Here is a 22,200-nt window from a genome sequence, read left to right on the forward strand (position 1 = left end):
TTCCTTCTCAGATTAGGGTTTACACTTTTCTGTGAGAAGAACAGTGTATTTGGAAATCAGAATATTATTAAATCACCTAATCCAAGGTAGTAAAAGTTAAACCATTAGCTATTTCAATCTTTGATCAAGATGAGGATGAATCTTTTCTTGTTAAAATTTTACATCATCTTTACCATATGGAAAACTTTACATATACTTTCTATTCATTTATATATGTTCAGATATTGATAAAGTTCTCACTGTTTTGGGTTACAGAAGAAAGGGAATATTGTTTTGTTAATCTCAGAAGCAGGAGATGCATCATGGTAAGGGGAAGAACTAGAACTCTTTCTTAATTCCTATGTTAATGACCAAGAAAAGATTGATGAATGATAATACAAGTCCATAACATAAATTATCAGGTAAAAAGAATGTATCTTTAGGTTTTGTTTAGTGGGATGTAAAAGGAGAGACATTAAAAAGAAAGATTAATCATGGGGGGGAACATTGAAAGTGTCAAGATTCTTGTAAAAAGATGGCTTTGTCCTATGCCAATCATAACATCCTCCTCTCCTATACAAGAACAACCAGACTGGAATGAAAAATGAAATTATACCATACATCAAGCAAAAGGGGAAAAATATATATATATAAATTAAAAAGAAAAAGAGAAAATAAAAAAAGGGTCTTTTCCTTTTAGTTGGTCAGCAGTCAGAATTGCTTGCCATTGCCGACATGATCCACTGTCACTACACCAAATTGAGTAGAAAGATAAATCAGTTCTGAAGAAATCAGCAACACAGCACCCTGCACTACTAATGAGTTCAGCCAGCCACATAACTTTTTCATTTACAACCATGTTTGACTTTTAGCCAGTCATTAAGGAGCTACAGAAACTTTCATTATTTCTTCCCTTGAGGTGGGTGAAGATACTTAAATTAAACATATACATATCAGTGAAAATTACCAGTATGCTACAATGCAAAAAACAGTGAACTCAGTATATAATTGAGTGCAGTTAAATATACAGTCTAAAATGAGTTAAATGGTTGAGGCTTTTTGAGAGGTACTACTTCATAACATGTAAGAGAATAGGTTCATGATGAAAAAGGATGGAGAAAAGTTAGTAGATAAAAAGGGTGGCTATCTTGATGCTAGTTTCAAGCTGTTGTTGTACGTGCAGTAAAAAGGACATATTGTGGCATGATTTATTATGGAATATAGTACTAGAGTCGTCGTTCATGTAGCAGCAGTATCTATGAACATAACCAATCACAAGTTTAAAATAACTTCAGTACCAATTCTTCTGTCTTTGGTTATTATCGTTTTAATGCATCTCAACTTTTACTTCAGTATGCATATAAATTCTGTACTGATACAATAATTTCTCTTCGAATTATGTTTACTATTATTATTACACAGTACAACCATATAAAGATATAAATTTAGAGTAAATGACAACTTACAAAATCATGTACACTTTTTAAAATTTTTATTTTTTAAATAAGATTTAGTGGTTTTTTATTTCTCATGCTACTCAAGCGTTTTCAAAATTGTCATTTGATGTATATATACAAGAGATTGCCTTGGTACTACTAAAAGGTCTATTGTAGAGAAATTGCTTAACATACCAATTTATTTATTTCTTATATGGATTTTAGCATCTTTGATTTACACTAAGAATCAATTCCACTCAGTGTAAAACCGTTCTGATATATAATCTATAGTTAAGATTAATGTGAATATACATTTTAGTGGTTCAAAATAAATTCTGTTAAAGCAAAATTTACCCAACTTAGATGTCAGAATTCCATGATCTGCAGAAGTTCTATTTGCACGGAATAGAGAGTGAGAAGTTGTATTAATTATTGACTAGGAAACTGTTCTGCTTGCATCAGGTTGACAGTATCTCAGATTTCAGTTGCATAATTTTATTATGAAATTTATAGTATGATGACAACAAAAACAACAAAAAGGGTGTCATGTGCATGTGACTGACAAGAAGGGTGAAAAATGATATGCAATTTCATCACCACCAGAACCCTTGAATCACCAACCTTCTGTTCATGGCTCCAATAACATTTATTCTGCATATTGCAATAAACCTCTCAACCATATCATGTAACATCTCATACCGACAGGTCTCTTCCTTTTCCATTTTTTTAGGCCACACTCCTTCTTTCAACCTTTTTTTCCAGGCCTTTTTAGCAATCATGGCAACCTAAACGGTTAATTCTGCAAAATTCCAATTTTCAACATTGAGATAAACATGGAAAACAAGGCCCCATTAACAAATAAATTATCACAAAAATAAATGTTTCAAAGGGAAAGTTACCAAAGCTTGTGGCACATTTGCTAAGCAAAAACAATAATAATATTCACAAACATAATATATATATATATATATATATATATATATATATATATATATATATATAGGGAGAGAAACAGTGTGTGGATTGATGTGAAGGAAGGCCACTCATACCTCACTCTCCTTTGACCACGACACCCTTTGACATGGATATCCACTCTCCATTGTGGGCCTAATAATTTTGTAGTAAACAAACACACCAGGAGATATGCCAGATTATCTATGAGAAATGCTTCTACGGATACAAAGATTCTTATCTTCTTCCGAGGTTGACACACGTTAAAATCATGTTGGCTTTGCCACCCTACTACTGCTTCAAGCCATTCCAACTCTGCACAAAAAGTAACATTCAAATTCTGGGAAACTCCTATTTAAGTGTAACATTTCTAGCAACTTAACTCCCTATTCATGAGAGCATCTAGTGGCAGGAGGACACACCATATCATTTGAGATTGCTTCCATCATGAAGAAACATCATAAATGTCATAAGATACTTTTTGTTATTAATTTGGTATGGTGTTCATGTATAGTGCTCCCATTTTTGTGATGACTAACCATGCGGATGCGGTCTCTAGTTGTGGTGAAACATGACTAGGAACAGATATGGAGATAGCCTCAGCCATGTTTTCTCTTTCCACTCATGAAAATAATATATATTAGATGAAGGGGCCTGACTTGTGACAATTTTGTGCAGTGATATGAGAACAGAAGACGCCAAAACTTGAATCAGTTTTCAAAGATGAGGCCAAATAACGGCCAAATATATGTTTCCACTTTCCTCTAAAGGCTCTCACATGCATCAATAGCCCTATGAAAGAGAGAGACCAAGGAACAACATATACCGTTAGAATAGAAATGCTGTCCTTACAGCTTGGAAGTTGAAATTTACTTGAAAGTGAACTAACTGTGCTCAGTTAGTGGCTTACTGGTTTGTAACTGCATGATGGACCTTAATGGTTAATACCAATTGATAAGATGTAATTGAGAATTATGTTATTTCTTTGTTACTAGAACACACAAAATAAGAGTAGTTGGGATAAGTCCAACAACTATATGGTCCACGCCAAAGTGGTTTTAAAAATCAGGAAACATGAAGGGAAACTCTTTATCTTGCTAGACCCTACGAGAAACTGAAACTTCTACATCAGGCAGTTTGCAGAAAGCAGTGAGACACCTTTTGTTCTTTGGTCAACTCAGTTTAGAACTAAACTGGAGCATTAAAGGCTTTGGATGTGATGGAAATCAGGTGGTCAAACAGTATGATAATTCATCCTATTCTATTCAATCACACAAATCGGTGTGGCAAGCTGAATCTATAGACTATGTATTGTGTTATGGCATATCAAGACATGAACTATCAGATGAGATATATAATCAAAATTCCATGGACTATTTGTAGTGTCTTTTTCCCCCTTCAGGTGAAGAAAACACGTTAATGACACCTCATGATGTCATATAAACGTTGTTTTCGTTGAGAAAACAAAAACTTTGCTCTAGATATAGGCTTTCCTCTTGTTTTTTAATAATTTTTCATACAGACCATAAAATTCAGTTTGCTTTTGAATTCTTAAAGATTTTGCATGAGTGCTTTATATCATATCAATGTCAATAGTTAAATGAATAAATTAATCATATCCTGAAGCTAGTTCCATGAGAATGAAAAATGCTTCTAGTCCAGTACTTGACCAGCAGAAAATGAAGCGGAAGAACAAGTAGAAGAGGAATTAGGAATTGAGTTTTTCACATGAGAGGAAGTTTGTAAACAAGGTGTTTCTCATTAAGGCAAACTTTACACATTCATTAATGAAGCGCATCTTTTTAAGTTGTAGATTGATATTAGAATTAGGATTCAATAATCATTCTCATTACAAAATAACTAGCAAAATTTTTGGGACATGACATTTGTCTTGCTCCTTTCCTGGATTGTTGTTATGCTGATAAAAGAGCAAGACTTCCTCCTTTACAAACCCTAAAAGTACAAAATAATTACTGGAAAAAAGATTGATGATTCATTAGAATCAAAGCTGATCATAACACGGTCACTAACAACATGCTGTTTTTGGTCCCTTCTAATATTCCTTCTGTTTCAACCCCAAAGTCATGAAAAATTTTCAACTAGATGTAAGGGAATAATAGAAGAGTTGTGGAAAGAATCTGATAAATCCTAAAATTACACAATTCTATAAGAGTTGAAAAAAAGCACATTACACTAAGGGAGCATCAGCATAAACTTCAGCCAGCATGCCATCCTCACTACCAGACATGGCAAACAGCTCTGCATCCTTCTCTTCCTCACTGGAAAAGTCTCTCCTTTCAAGCTTGGCATGAGCTGCAATGTATATCATTTTCTGAGCCCTCTCCAAGGCAACTCTTGACTGTTTATTAGCTGAAAATTTCCTCATAAAAGACCAATTACTCTTAAACCCACATGAAGTTGCGTGCTGAAAAATAAGCCTCACTGCAATCTTCCCCAAGGATTTAAACTCACTCAAACATGTTTCCCACACAAGTCTACTACTCAGTGGATTTGCAACTTTCATCTTCCCTGTCACCGGATCCCTCTGCTTCATCTGAACAGCCTGTGCATAAAGCGGATCAAGACCATCTGACCTCCATTTCATTAGTTCCATCAACACAACATGAGCCTCTTCTCGCGAAGCCAGCCTCGTCAGTAACTTGTCCACATCCTTCTCCTGTTCTCGCGTCAAACACTTATAAGGAGGAAGATACTTTCCACTTGCATCCTTAATCAAGTAAAGTGGATCAAGTATAAACGCTGCTGCCCAAGCAGGATGATAATTCTTCCTAAACCTCTTCTCAACAATCTTCTCCACAGGTCCTTCCACAATGTTGAACTTCCCACACCACTCTTTCACCTTGCTCCTCAGCTCCTCCCAAAGAGGCAAGCACCTACCCATCAATGGTCTCTCAGCCTCAACATCATGCACCATCCCTCTAACAAGCTTCACAAGTGAATAAACCGCCTCCAACTCGTTCCAAAACCCCTCATTCTGCACCATCCCTGCAACCTCCCTCACTAGCGTATCTTCCATGCACATCACCTTAAACCCATCTTCCATCACAACCATCTGAATCACTCTGGCACAGCTCAAAATGTCCTCCAACATAGGAAACACCAGTTGAAAATTCTTTAACGGATCACATTTGGGTGAAGGCACGCGAATTAGGCCGCCGCAGTCCATCTCTTGCACCCTGCACTTGAGGAAAAGACTCCTCACCTGCGACTCACTGTTCATAAAATTTGCAACCTTCAAGCAATTCTCAATCACAGACCTGAAAAGCGGCAACTCGCGGTTAAAATCCTTGATCAAGCTAACCAACCCCTGAAGCTGGCAGGAAGTGTTCACCATCCAATGGTGCTGCGCCTCCAAGTTCCTCAACGCCTTCGCCTTGAACTTATCTGCGACAATCCCCACACACCTGTGGACAACACTCCCAGTAACAGCAGTAACCGTCTCCCACAAAACCTCCTCGGCATACTTAGAATTCTCCACTCCACCAGTGAACACAGCCTTCTGAAACACACTACTCCCATTGGGGAGATTCACCACAAACTTCACCAAACTCTCCCCCCCACCACAACACGAGTTAAAGTTAAACAAACCCCCACTCTTCCACCCATCACTCGCCAACTGAAAAAACATGGCGTCCCTAATCCTAGCCTCGGACTCAGCCTTGGCCTCCCCGAACCTAGCATCAAGCCTCCCCCCAGAAACCTCCCTCCTCAAATTGGCGGGCAACCCAACCTGGCCCAAGAAAGCCTGAAACTTTCTATGTTCCAGACTAGACAAGGACACAGAACCACAAGTCTCATAGAACCAATCGAAGAGCAAGTCCAAAGCAGAATTCACCTGGTCCTTGCTCAAAGCAGGACCAGGAGAAGTCTTGGGACTCTTCAACTTCTTCACACTGTCCTCAAACATGGCCAAAGCACACAAATCATCCTTCCCACCCGACAACATTAAATGCTGTTGGCTCTGCCCGTGATGCTGCAAGAGCATAATGTTGTTGTTATTATTATTATTACTATTGCTGTTGTTGTTACTGTTCTGAATCGGGGTGTACCCCATGTCGAAGCGGGAAGACTCGACCAAGGCCAAGGAGTGATTTTGATAAGAAGAGGGTGACGTGGCACCCATTTGAGGCGAACCCCTTTTGCGGTTCGAACCGGGAGTGATGGAGGAAATGGGGAGGGGAGAAGGGACAGAACCGGGTCTCAAACCGGAGCTGAAGTTGGAGCAAGTTCCACGCTTTAAGTGTTCGGAAGCTGTTCTTGAAGGGTTTGAAGCGGAGAAGAGAGAGTCGCAGAGGGAGCATTTGAGTTTCACTGATTTGGGGAGACCGGTGTCAGGGTGCGGAACGAGTATGGGCTCGAGGTGTGCCCAGTACCATGCTCCCTTGCCTTTGATGGCCTTGGTCCGGACAGTGAGGAGCCCCTCGAACCGTTTGTTGACTGCCCTGACGGCCGCCGCGCCGTCGTCTGATGGGAGGGGGTCGGTGGAGGTTGAGGTGGTTGAGGTCATGGCTTGAAGGTGGAGCGTCAGAAGTGGAGGGTGTAGTGGGGTGGTGACGGTGGTTTCACCGTTTTGGTGGGAATGGGTGTCGTTTTGGGGCATTTAGCCATATAGGGTTGCAGAATAAAGAGAAGGATGTGAAGAAGGTGTAGAAAGTGATATGAAGGAATAGAGTAACTGAGCGAAAAAGGAGTAGAAGGTGCATATAGAGTGGAGCTACTCAACAGGAACCAGAGAATGGAGAAAGAAAGAAAGAAAGAAAGAGAGAAGGGTGAGTCAACCTATTTTGTATATTGAGTATAGTTTTTTCTGAAAAAACAAAACATCAACTTGTTCTTTGTTTATGGATTTCATCTTTTTCTTAATACTATGTCTCATATGGTACTAGCCATACTATAATGTCATCACAAAATGTTATACAACTACTTACTACCTTCAATTCTGACCTTCTAATTATATTTTTATAATTTTAAAATATACATTATTCTATTTATAAAATAAATATAAGTAAACGTGAATTATCTACTTATTTTTTACTTATATTTATGATTTTTCTTATTATTTGAGATTAATGAAGTCTCACTCTCAATCCAATAATTTTAATCATTTCTTACCTTAAATTTTAACTGTTCGATTAAATTAATTATAAAATGGTTTTATGGTCAAATAGTATAATTATTATTTTCTTTTGTTTTAAAATATATATTTTACCATTTTTTCTTTTAAGAGGAGTTTTATCATTTACGTTATGAATAAAATTTTCTAAAAAAAATAAAAATAAAGATGGTGTATGAGAAAATATGTTAAGTTACAGTTTTTGTTTTTATTTTATTTTGAAATATACGTCGGAAAGATGAACAGCAGTTGTATTTTAATGATATTTTGTATTTGTTTAATGTTACCGACAATTAACATAAACATCCTATTATTAGTCCTAGTATTTTAGTAGGTAGAGTGACGTTTTATTGAATTTATTATCATATACTTTAAAATTCTACCTAAAATCTTTACTTTAGCTTTGAACAAGGTCACCAAATTGATAATAGATGTTAAATCAATATGCAAGGAAACAAATAATAAAAAGTTATTTGCATTAAAATACGGTTAGTTTAATATATATTTATTCTTCAGTGATAAGAACATGTAAGCATTTGTTATAGGAGAAAAATATAGTTGACTGTAATTACAAATAATTTACAGTTAAAAATTTTTGGACTTTTTTCAAATAATATTCAATAAAGATATGCGCCTAATTTTCTAAATAAAACTACGTTTTAACTAAATTGAAAAAAAAAATATTTTGCTGTACCTGTAGATTTTAAAAGAGTAATTTTGAAATGTATATATAAATGAAATCATTAAAAAAAGAGGAGACATAAATAATTGTACCAATAAAGCCTTAATCAATTCATAAAAGTTGGGCTCTCTACTTTTTTTTTTTTAAATAAAATAGTTGAGTTTCTAAAAAGTGCTACAAAGTATTTAATTTACTCTTCGACTATATATGTATGACGAATATTTTTAAGTTATTACTTAGTTTTTATTTAAGGGAATGTTTTATAAAAATGCATGAAGGAAGTAGTCACTCATAAATTCATCATAATTGTAACTTTATCCATAAAATATTGCATTTGCATCGATTTAAAATATTAATCAACATGAAAGTCTCATCATTATTATCATCATCAATGATAAATACGTTTAAATTTAATATTTTGTTTTCCAAAATATGAAGTCTAAATTAATATTTAACATTCGATGTCCAACTTCCAATGTTTAAAAGATCATCTAAAGAGTTCAAAAAATAATTTCTATTCCAAATCTTATTTTAAGAAGATATTTGTAAAAGATATTTCAATATCAGAGTTACCTCAACATTTAACGATTTAGATATTAATAATACAGTAAATATAATTACCTATTTTTTAATTTAAATTTATATTTATAGATTTTAAAATAGATTTTTTATTAACTATAGTCCAATTGTGTTAATCATATTAAAGTTAATCGTTTTAACAATTGACTGATCAATTAGGTTATATAATCATTTGATCAGGCTATGCGATTGTTTAATCTTGATGGTCGTTTTTTAATTATCTTACTAACGATTGATTCTCTCGTTTATAATTGACTCGATTGTTCAATCTTGATGATCGTTTGTTTGATCATTTTACTAACTATGAATTCTCCAATTTTTAATTGACCGAACAATCATACAATACATTTTGAAAAATTAGAAAAAAAAACTTTAGATTTAATTTTTTTTTTTAAGAAAATTGTTTGTTTGAGCTTTTGAAAAAAGTGGTTAATTGTTATATAGTTTAGAGTGGATAATTATAAATTGAAAAATGCATTTTTAATTTAATTGAAGAGAGAAGAAACAAAGGATTGATGATTTTGAGGATAAATGAAGAATTAACTAAAATCCAAGAAAAAAAAAGAGGTTGATGGCATTGATATGGTTTTATTAATGGAGAAGACATTAGTCTCCATTTGAACAGGAAGATGGAGTAACATCAGAACCAGATTTTTATGGTTCATAGTTTTTCTCAAATCACTTTCACCCTAACAAAAAGAAAAGCACTTAAAATTTTAGGGTTAACTTCAATTATTAAGCTACTTGTTTTACTTTTGTCGGCTTCTTATTTCATTTGTTCCTCCATTCTCTCTCTAATTACGCTCCACTATCAATCACTAAATTTAACTTTTGCCAAAAAGATAACTAATATCACTTTTATTGTAAAACTCTTATTCTAACCTATTTACTTTAGGGTAGAATATAATCATAGTATTTCATAAGAGAATATAATAATAATAATAATAATAATATGAAAAAATGTTTTACTTTTATTAAAAAAAAGTATTGGAGATTTATCTATTAGAAACATTTAATATAATTCAAAAAATAAACAATTAAAATAAAACTCTACTCTTACTAATATTTTTATATAATATTAATTTTAAAGATGCAGATAAAAAAAGTTATATTTATTTTATTGATCATAAATTATGTTATTTTAAAATCAAATTTATTACAATTCACTCTTAAATCTCTATTTACTTATAAATATCACTTATTTATCTATACACAAGTTTAATAAATAAATCAACTCATAAAAAATATTTTGAGTTTTCTGTTTTATATTATTTTTTAAGACATTAATGTTCATAAAATTAGGAAATCCTTTACTACACTTAATCGATTTGATATGTATTATATATTTGGAGAGAAGGACATACAATTTTGTTTTGCCTTGTGCAATGAAGGTGTTTTCTCTCTAAGGATAGTGTTATGTGTGTCTTACTCCAGATTATTTCTATTCCTTTCTTCAATTATAATTTGGGTTAAATATGTTTTTAGTCCCTATATTTTGGGACGATTTTGGTTTTAGTCTATTTTCAAATTAAGGTATAATTTAGTCCTTCAACTTTAGAAAACTCTGGTTTTAGTCTCTTTTACCAATTTGTTTTAACTTTATTTGTTGTTTCAAACACGTTTCTCAGTTAACATTGAAACAAAAATGTGTCAAACAGTGTAAACAATCCAAATGCTATAATGAAACGTGTTTGAAACAACAAATAAAGTAAAAAAAAATTGGTAAAAATGACTAAAACCAGAGTTTTCTAAAGTTGAAGGACTAAATTGTACTTTAGTTTGAAAATGGACTAAAACCAAAATCGCCCCAAAATATAGGGACTAAAAACATATTTAACCCTTATAATTTTATCATATTTTTTTTTGTTATTATTTGTTTGACTCGATGAATATTCTGTCATCTATCTTATTCTTATATGATTATTATTGTTTGTTTTGATTATTTTCCTAATATTCTTAGAGAGAAAAATTATTTTTATTATACTTGACTCATCATTCTTCCTTTTATTGCAAAATTCAAAAATAATATTATATAACATGTTTGTCATGGATATGATTAAGTTATTCTCAATTATACCTGGAAAATTTAAATTTATAGGCAGTTTTTTTATGCTAGTAACAATAAATAAAAAGAGAGCTACTGCTTAATATGTTATGATGTTTATGATAAAAATATCTTGTCATACTAAAATTGTTGTTAAGTAATGAGAAGTTTGATGTTTTCTAATGAAAAATAATTAAATTTATTTTTTTGTCATATTCATAAATTTTAAAATTTTGCTTATTACATGAATTTAAAAGGAATTATTTTACTTGAAATTGACATGTGAGTGTTGTATTAGATATGCAAATGTTGTTTTAATATTTAGAATATAATGATTTATTTTAGGTCTTGGTAGGAAAAGACAAAATTTCAAATTTGGTGATTTAACTATTGTATATAAGTGAATATGAGTGTGATTTACCATGTTTTGGCATAAAAAGAAATTTATAGTAAAGGTTGACAATCACATAACTTAAAATGGATTGAGATTTGAGTAATGTTGTTTTTGGTAATGACACTAGAATTATATTATTTTTATATATAATAAAGTTAGCAATATATGTGGTGAAACTTTATAGTCTATTTGTCATATTCACAAATATAACTTCTTGTAAAGTTTGTGATAAAATTTCTTATAAGTTATGGAAAAAATGAGAACCACATTTAAAATATTTCAAAGTGTGGGATGTCTTCCAAAGATTAAAATACCTCTTAATAAGAAAAACTTTCTAGTGATAATATTATTTATCATCCTTCTAGTTATCTTAATATTACTGAAGGATATATTAATATAAATTGAATTTTGTTTTAGATGAAACATAATCAACTATTGGTTGTGTTTTTATTACAAAATATGTAAATCAAGAGAATTAAGTTTTTTTTTTTTTTTTTTTTGAAACTAAAGTTTATAAGCACTAAGTGTATTCAAATCCAAAAGATTCCTTACACCGAAATACATTTTGTTTTAAAAGAGATGTTTTGTTTCATGTTATTTTTTATATTAGGTGGAAGATTATTAGAAATATTTAATATAATTTTACAAAAATAAATAATTAAAATAAAATTTTAGTGTTACTATATTTTTATGAAATATTAATTTTAGAGGTAAATGGTATTTATGAATAAATGACTTAATATTTATTTTATTGATTGCAAATTATTTCATTTTAAAGTCAGATTTATATCAATTGACTAAGTGTCTATCTTTTACTTATAAATACCATCACATTTAACTCATAAATTTAAAATCTAGATCTTATAAATCTTATAAATAGTTACTTAATAGAAGCAGATTTGAGAATTCTATAAGCATGAACATGATTTGACTAAACATACTATGAATTAGAAGTAACTAAAATCCATATAAATATAAAATGAAAAATGAACGAAAAATTAACTGTCCAAATCGAATTATAAAACATATAATTCATATAATATTCGAACTAGACCAAATCATGCTAACACATTTCCATAATAAGATTGAATCATAAATTATACAATTCATATAAAATGTGAATCAGACCAATTAATTTTAAAGCTTTGATAATAAGCACCTGCATTTGTTTCTTTTTTATAAGTTTTTTTTTATAGAAAGAAAATGATTATCCGACAATAGAAAGAGAAATGAAGTCAGCTTTACAACTATTATAAGTAAATTATTATTAAAATAATGTAACTGGTGATTACAAAAATGCATCTAAAATGTAGGACACTAGCTATACTATACCCCGTGAAACACACACAATTAAAATAACTCTGTTTATTTGGTGAGATAATTAACTAAAAACTATTGTTATCTGTGTAGAATATTAATATATGGTAAGTTTGTATATTTTAATGACAAAAAGTGAGATTTTTTAAATTATTAACTTTCTATGATTAATAAAACGTAATACTGTGTTGTAACTATAAGACGTTAAACAAAAAACAAACAATTATATGAAGAATTAGTTTATAAATATATTGTGTCTATGGTTTTTACGCTCTTTAATGTAATATAAAATAAATAAAAACATATGTTATAAATATAAAATTTTTAAAAATATTTAAGAATATAAATTAAAGAAAGTTTGAATATAGTTGATAAATTGATAGATTATTTTTGAGTTTTGGTTTATTGAATATTTGTTACGGGAGACATCAAATTTTCTAATGAAATTATAAATTTTAGAATTGAAAGTGTTGAGTAGTTTCTCTCTCACTAAGCCTTTGAAAATGGCTCCTAGAATTTTGGGCCATTCAACAATTTGTTTAACATGTTTTAAGACCATTTGGATTAATATAAACTTGTTGTGAAGTAAAATTAGTATTAAAATGATATTAAATTTCAGAAAAATCTAATAAAATTTATAAGTACTGGAAAGTTTTACTTACATATGGAAAGATTTATGTATTTAATTATTGGCTAAAATGTAAACCCATACCATAGAGTAACATATCTTCAGTGAATATATATAGTTTATACTTATGTTTTTAATTATTATTAAGTTATAGGGTGAGGAGTTCCAACATTTTTAATTATTTTAGTTTTTATATTTATTATAAATTACACTTTTAGATGTTAGGAAGGTTAACATACATAAATGTTTAAAATAATTAAATATTGTCGGTTTAATAATAGAAATGTATATATATAAACTTTATATCTTATGTTTTTACAAAAAATATGTTTATATATCTTAGAAAAAAATATATCTCATAAATAGTATATTCACAAACATTTTAACTTGTAATATTGTTTACTATATAATATTTCAGATGTCACAATAAGTCTCCAAAGATATTGTTTACTTAGTTTAAAAGTTAAAAAATATAAACAATTTTAATCATACTGGCACACTGATATATTTTAACTAAAGAAAACGTAATAATTATAATAGATTAACAATTAAAACTTAAAGTTATAACTTTGATGAAGACCATTAAGTAAAAGCATTAATATGCTAAACTTCTAAAGTAACTGAACTAATTTAACAAATAATAAAAAATTCTCTACTTGTTTTTTTGGTGGTCTAAATCTCTTGAGCCGATATTTTATATTTAAACTTTGATAAATATTCAAACTCAATGAAAATTCAATACATATTTCATCCATCACTAATACAACTATAACTCTTCGATCTTTTCATACAATTATCTTAATATCAAATGTGAAATAAAGCAAAAGTTCAACATAGTTTCATCTAATATTTTTCCAACTTGAATAAAATACTTTTATTAACAATATAAACCAATCTATGATCACCAACAACACAACATTAAATAATCTTTAACTATACAATATCTATGACTAAGTTACAAATTAAATGTTCATATTTTCTATATTAGAATTCTATCAAATATTTAAGTTAGTACCTTACTTGACAACAAATTATTATAAAAAACTAAAATAAAAATAAAAATCATATTTAATAAAAGAAGTTTAAATTTGTTCGCAAAAAATCATAAACATCAAACTAAAGATATCATTATATATTATAGATAATAATGCAGGATGAGTCATGCAACTCGGCCTGTAAACTTAAAAAAAACGGTGGAATAAATTGAATATTTTAGTGTATTTAAGTGGCATAATTCGTAATTCATGTGAGTCAACAACGAGTTGACCCACATAATCTGTATTAATTAATTTTTTTTTTAAATTTAACTGTTTTAACACAACATATATGTTTGTTCTAAATAACTTGTTCATTTGTTTTCTTTTCCAATCTATCTAAAAATAACTTATTCATTTGTGTCTAGTTCATTCAAAAGTAATTTTCTTGTTCATATTTTTTCTTTTATTGAGTCTATTTCAAAGTTATTTTTACTTTCAATATGTTTGTATTTAAAAATTATAAATTATAAAATCATATAAATTATTTATTTTAAGAAAGAGACCTTTATAAAGTATTGTTTCTACTAATTTAATTGAATAAAAGAGATTATTAAAAATTTTATGTAAGTCATGGATTAGCTCACAAACCCACCAATCAAATGATATATAGGATGAACCAGAAAAATTAGGTCAAATGTAAAAAGAGATTAACTCAACCTATTTTTTTAAGAGATGAAATGCGAGGTCGTCTAAAATAAAAATAGAACAGATCAACCCGCATTGTTATCCTTACTATAAACTTAGAATAACACAAATTCATCTTTATCTATTAATCCTCTTATATAATACATCTCTTTAGATGAACAAATGGCTAACATGCAAACAACATAAAAAAAAAAGATAATAACAACTTACCCTAATCAAAATTATAATAGGCTGAATATTTTATATTGTCTACTAATTTTACTAAGTGTAAATATTAAAAATATGGTTTAAACCTCTTTTTGGTCCCTAAGTTATAAGCGGATGTTCAGTTTAATCCCCGTTTTTAAAAATGTAAATCTTTGGTCCCTATGTTATAAAAAATGTATCAAATGAGTCCTTTTTTGACTTGAAATACTGTTTTTGGTTGTTTATTAACAACTGCTACATCTTTATATTGCTCCAATTTGTTTCTTAATAATAACAGCACTTTAGATTGCTCTTTGTACTTTGACCATGAGCATCAAAAAAGGACTCATTTGATACAATTTTTATAACTTAGGAACCAAGGGTTTACATTTTTAAAAGCGGGGACTAAACTGAACATCCGCTCATAACTTAAGGACAAAAAGAGATTTAAACCTAAAAATATTAGCAAATTAACTCAAATTTAGAAATAAGATAAATCAAAGTAAGTATTAAAAAGATAGAAACTTTTATAACATCAAATTAAATAATTAAATTCTTCTATTTATACATTTTTTAACTTAACTAGTAAAATAAATTAAAATAATTAAATTATTCTATTTATATATATATTTTTAACTAAACTATAAAATATGGGATACTGAGTTGCATTGTGTCAATTAGTTTCTACAAGTAACACTACATTGTTTTTTTTAATATATATATATATATATAATTTTATTTGTAGATCTACTAGATTAAAATAAAATAATTTTTCTTTATTGGTCAAGCTTTATCACAAAAGAAGTTTCCATTTGCAAAAGTTTAAGCAAAATAATATTACTATCCGCGCATTTTTTTTATTTTTTAATTTTATTTAATTAAGTATCAATTTTAAATTTAAATAGGACGCTAATTAATTTTTTATTATATTTTTATCTTTTTATTCTTTTTAATATATATATATATAAATTTTGATGTATTAAATAAAAAATAAAATGTTTTAAATACATATGATATGGTAAGTCACAACTTTCAATAATTACGTGACATATAGTATATAATATAGAATTAATAAAATTTTAAATCTTTTATAAATTTAAATATTTTAAATTAAAATTTTATTATATTTTTACTTAATAAATATTTTAAAAAATTATATTTTAAAATTATTTTTTTATTGTTTATTTTTTTTTTTCATTATCTTGTCATCTTACTTACTTGTTTCTACTTATTAAATAATTTACGACTTTACTTTTAGTATAAAAATAATATTATAATTAATTTTAAAAAGAAATAAAAAAATATTGTTTTATTAAAAATTTGTATGACATAGAATCCTTGTCATCACCTAAATTAATGGTGATAATTAATTGACTGATGCAAATATAATGACATCAAAGTCATAGAAAAACATCACAATCTTGTAATTCAACTTATTTTAAATTAAAACAATAAAATTTACATCCCACAATACCATTTTATATTAATTAAAAAAATGTTTTTTAACATGTGAAAACGTATAAATAAAATGACAAAAGAATATAACAGTCACATCTTTCGATTAAAAAATAATGATGATGAAAAGAATTACATATTTAATAAACAAAAAATTAATAAAAAAATCCCTTAAAAATACTTGAATTTATATAATATATATAACATTATGGAAACATTTAGTGTGTGTGACAACCACCAACAGTTTCTATATTTGTTTATGTTTTGTGCAGTATTGTATGAACATCATAAAATACTAGGAACAATGATAGATCTGTTAATTACCATAAAGATGAAAGAACTTGAATGTAATTAGGTATGAGAAAACATGGTTAAATAAATTGATTAGAAAAGGGAAATGAAAAATGGAAGAAAAAGAAGAGTGTATGATTGAGATGAAAAGTCAAAGATTGTATGTAGACATACTTGGTTTTGGTGAGGAGATGATGAAATGATTTAACCAAAAGCATGTGGTTGTTAAGCATAGACTTTACATGTATTATCAGGTGTTATGTCTCATTCACCTTTTAAAAGAGGAAAAAAAAAGGCATAACAACACATTCTAATTCATTCTTTTATGTGAACTTTTTTGTAAACATCGACAGTATTTTATGTCATATAATGCCTCAACTTTTGCAAATTTGTACTCACGCAAGCAACCAAGATAATTGGATCAATTTTCATTTTATTTTATTTTTTTTCCATTCACTTATTATTAAATAGTTGAGTACAATTCAAGGCTCCTGCTGCAAAATAATTCCCAGTCTGGAAAAGAAAAATATTAGTAAAAATGGGGATTTTGTTTGGTACATTTAATGAGGAAGAACAACATGATTATGTTGTCCCAAAAAGACATAATTGGTATTCTCATGTTTGTGTATAAGAAAAAAAAATCATATTTTCATATTGTATTGAAGAAATAGAGATGTGTTTGCTACCAATGACAAAAAAATTCGCGGACACGGATATTTGTGGATAAAATTCACGACGGGTAATTACTATTTATAGATATTTACTATCTGCGTAATGGGTAGCGGGTATTTTAATAGGATAATGATATTTAGACAACATTTTTTTTGACAACATTTGAACATTGATTACGTATCAATCTGTCATTGGTCAAAAATTACTCCACAATAATGTTTATGATTATTATTATTGATTGTGGAGTAATTTTTGACCAATCACAGATTGACACGTAATCAAGGTTCAAATGTTGTCAAAAAAATGTTGTCTAAATATCATTATCCATTTTAATATTCGTTTCTAAACGGGTCAGGTACGAATAATATACTATCCGACTCGTGGGTATCCATTAAGCGCAAAAAATAATAATTTATATATTTTTTTAATTAAATTTAATTAAAAATAAAATAAAATTATATTTTATTAGGTTAAATTTAATTAAAATTAAATTTTAATTTATATTTAATTTAATTTATATTTTACACACACACACACACACACATATATATATATATATATATATATATATATATATATATATATTTAATTTTATTTTAAATTTTATTTCAAAAATGTGTAAAATATTTTTTTTATTTTTTGCGGGTAACCGCGGGTACCCACAGGTATCCGTAAATTTTAAAATACTCGCGAATATTTTCTAGATAGATATCAATGCAGATAACGGATCAGGTAGCAGGTACAGTTTTATTCGGCACATCGAATTGGAGGTAGGTACTATCCATGCCCGATTCGACCATTGTAATTTCTAAGTACCATAGAAAAATGTGACGTTAGTAATGTGATATGTTAAAACTAAATTTGATTATTTTGTATTCTATAGAAGTAATTGGATTAATTATTTTTAGTTTCGAAGGGTTTTTTAATGTTAATGACGAGTTTTTAACATGCCGTGATTTAATAGATAATATAAAGTAGTTATTATTATTTGACATGCATTTTGTAAAATATACATCTAAATATTTATATAAAGTTTAGATGATAAGTAAAAAGATATATAGTTTAAATATAAGAAGTTCAAAGAGATTAAATAAGTTGAGCAAAAGAGTAGATTAAGATGCAAATTTGAATTGTTAATTTGTTTATTCCTCATCTATATTGATTCACAAATTTTCATGTACATTTTGACAAAGTAAACGAATCTTCTTTGAAAATGTATGTTTGAATTGGTATTCTGAATACTACGAAGGAATTTTCAACGAAAAAGTAGACTTACACATAGTAAATTGAGTGCTACAATAAAATATATCAAACATAATTTAATTTAGCTTGAAAATACGTATATAAATAGGGTCCTTTCATGCAAAAATACCGTTAAATTTAAGTTATTTTACTTGAATTTATTATTCTATTACTTGTAAAACTTCTTAGTGAAAGCGAGACATTATTTCTTGATCATATAGAGAATAATATTTTTTAAAAAAACTTATGCATTTCTATAGCAAAGAATGTTTATACATCATATTATTTCTAATGTTAAATTTCCTTATAATATATTTACAATCAAGTTGTGTTGTGTTGTAAGTTAAATGAGATACTTTCAAATGATAATTTTGTTTTATCTTAGTATAAATGTGACTTTGAGTATTTAGGTTTAATACCTATTTTGGTCCCTTCTTTTGGAGAGTTTGTTCAAAGTGGTCCCTCCTTTTTTCAAAAGTTCACTTTAGTTCTATTTTTCGCAAAAACTGTTCAAGTTGGTCCTTTTGGGTAACAGCGTTAACTTGACTAGCGGCAAAGCTGCCAGGTGGGTAATGTCTGATGATGTGGCATTGTTAATTATTTTAAAAAATATATATAATTGTGAGGTGTAAATTAATATAATTAGGGTTGGATTAAAAAAGGAATTAGAGATAATTAGGGTCAAAAGATTGATTGAATTTGGGGTAATTCGAATTCGATTGCGATTGGGATTGAAATTTGGGTCAGTGTAGGGTTCGTCAGCCCATGAAGGATGCACATGTCTGGAAAATATTTTAATCTGGAAAATATTTCTCCTGTGAGTTTGAATGAGCTTGTTGCGATTTGGGGGTTTTGTAGTACTCACACCCATGAAGGATGCACATGTCTTTCTGTTCATTGCAAACAATACAGTTACTGTATAAGCCCCTTTTCTTATTCTTTTTTCTTCCATTAATTCTTCCACTACCATTCTTTTTTTCTTTCCAATTTTTATTTTCTCTGCGTTTTAAATTTTACTTGCTTTGTAACTCCAATTTGTGCTTCTTGTTGTTGAAGAGTAGGTGGCACGACGTCGTCTAGGTCCAGTTTAGGGTATGTAGCATAATCTGTGGTGTGAGGTTGAGATGCAGATTGGGATTCTTTATGTTTTGTTTTGACAGTTTGAGTATTGGTGAAGAGAGACGATGGATTGTAGTGGAGAGTGGAGGAGGAAGAGTAAACTTATGAGGAACTTCAATTTCAAATCCTGCCAAAATTGTCAAACCTGTTTAAAAAGATTCAATTCATGTTTTTAATCTCTTTCTGGATCTGCTCTATAATGTTCAAAACAACTACGGAGAAGATGCAAAACATGAAAGCGCAAGACACGATGGAGAAGATGGAAAAATAGGGTTTTGAAAAAAGAGGCAAAGTAAAGATGATAGAGCGGGTGAGGGAGTGAGGTGCTTGTTGAGGAGGAATTATCCCGAATTCCTTTTTTAATCCAACCCTAATTATATTAATTTACACCTCACAATTATATATATATTTTAAAACAATTAACAATGCCACATCATCATACATTACCCACCTGGCAGCTCTGCCGTTAGTCAAGTTAATGACGTTACCCAAAAGGACCAACTTGAACAGTTTTTGCGAAAGATAGGACTAAAGTGAACTTTTGAAAAAAGGAGGGACCACTTTGAACAAACCATCAGTTTTTGCGAAAGATAGAACTAAAGTGAACTTTTGAAAAAAGGAGAGACTACTTTGAACAAACCCTCCCAAAGGAGGATCAAAATAGGTATTAAACCGAGTATTTATATATTAATGAAATCTTTATAGTACGTGAGTAAGATAATTCGGTTGAAATAAACTAATATAAGTTTATCATAAATTTAATAAATTATTCTTCGAAATGTATTGAGTAAAATTAATTAATTCATGGACTTAGTAAATTTATTAAAATATGTATTGGCATGACAAATAAACCTGATTGAATGGATATTTTTTATCTCCATTTTGAAAAAAAAAAAATCCTTACATTTATTGGGTGCGAAAGAAAAATATGTATATATTCATTTTGTTACAATACATATTTTCACCCTTATTTTTGTTCCTTTTTAAATCTTAGTCTTTTGTTTGTTACCTTTTTTTTTCCCTTTTACTCCACAATTTTTTTTTTTGTGTTTTAATTATTTGATTTATTTTATATCGACAAAATTCATTTTCAAAGTATATTTTCTCTTGTCACAAAATTGATTACACATTTTTTTTCTTGTTGGGTTATGTTTACATGATGTATTGTCAATTTTAGTTAATCAAATCATTTTTAGGTTTCACATTTGATTATTTATATTCTTTTTATTTATTATTTGTTTTTTATATGAGAATTTTAACTCTCAATTTTAACTGTTCAATGGGATAAATTCTTCATTTATTAGGTAATATAGAGAATGTATCTTATTTATTCTCTTTGATTCTTAATTTTGTTTTATTTAAAAATCTTTTTGTTTCACTAAAATAATTTTGAATATTTCTCAACAATTTGACTAATTCGATATTTATCAAGTTTTATCATATATCCAAGATATATGATATATTATCATATTCTTAATTATTCATTTTTTATAAGAATTCGTTCAATAGTGTATTAAATAGTTTCTAGGATAAAGATTTAACTGATTTGACTTCTTTTAGTGATTTTTAATACAACTACTTTTATTTTCTAACTCATTCTATAATTTTACCATCACAATTGCATAAAAACCTTTCCTTACTATAATATAATAATATAATTTTATAATCTAAATATTGTTTATCACCATCTAATATAAATTAAAATTTAAAATTTAAATGATGAATTTTGTGACATCCCAATAATATTTGCGTCATGCATATAAATTAAAGACGTCATCAAATATGATAATGGAAAACAGTTAAGAATAATTAAGGAGTTTAGTTTAGGATTACAGTAATCTAGGAAATTTAGAAGAAATTTAAAACACGTGGGAAGATACTAAAGTTTGTCAAAATACATCAGAGTTCAAATAAAATTTAACAGTTTAAAAAAAAAATCCTAAGGAACTAAGCAGCAGCAGTGTCGTGGTTCTCCTCCAAAGCGTTCTCAACGGAGACGTCATTCTCCTCTGCTCACATCCAAGAATTGATGATCATCGCAACAGGAAATCAGACAACATACATAAACACAAACAACAAAGGCAAGGGTGAGCTAATTATATAAATTCATACAATTGTATTAAACATGTAACATATACAAGAACAACTTATATCAAACAGATTCAAAAATATCACTTAAGCATGCAATTTCTAGACTTGACTCGTCCGGACTTTAAAATGAGAGTCGGGCTATGGCGAGTCGTGCACCCGTGGTGACTTATGAAACTTGGGTTCTCCACCCTGCCACACTCACGAGGTTAGTCCGTTCCGTGCCTTAAGGCATACTGGGAGCCCCCAAGACTAAGGACCTCCTGCTACTTCTCACCACATGGTTCAACCTCTCTAAGTGAGTTTGATTGACCATTGAAG

The 22,200-nt window shown here is 29.0% G+C and overlaps 1 protein-coding gene across 4 annotated transcripts; it reads right to left on the minus strand.

Moving 5' to 3' along the window:
- Positions 1-407: 407 nt before the first annotated feature.
- LOC106771985 lies at positions 408-7,243 on the minus strand. 4 transcript variants are annotated; one of them, XR_002669023.1, is made up of 3 exons: positions 4,559-7,243; positions 2,037-2,214; positions 408-728 (listed from the first exon to the last, which is right to left on the minus strand). XR_002669023.1 is itself a non-coding variant. In XM_014658085.2 (2 exons), exons 1-2 carry the CDS (start codon positions 6,985-6,987, stop codon positions 2,184-2,186), a joined length of 2,460 nt encoding a protein of 819 aa, XP_014513571.1. In that variant the 5' UTR covers positions 6,988-7,243; the 3' UTR covers positions 1,810-2,183. The 4 variants fall into 4 exon arrangements, 2 of the variants coding, with proteins under 2 accessions (XP_014513571.1, XP_022640297.1); XR_002669025.1 differs by lacking the exon at positions 408-728 and adding an exon at positions 2,465-2,681 and having other exon boundaries at positions 1,809-2,214; XM_014658085.2 differs by lacking the exon at positions 408-728 and having other exon boundaries at positions 1,810-2,214.
- Positions 7,244-22,200: the final 14,957 nt, after the last annotated feature.

This window comes from Vigna radiata, chromosome 1 (assembly GCF_000741045.1).
Source record: "Vigna radiata var. radiata cultivar VC1973A chromosome 1, Vradiata_ver6, whole genome shotgun sequence".
Taxonomy (NCBI): Eukaryota; Viridiplantae; Streptophyta; class Magnoliopsida; order Fabales; family Fabaceae; genus Vigna; species Vigna radiata.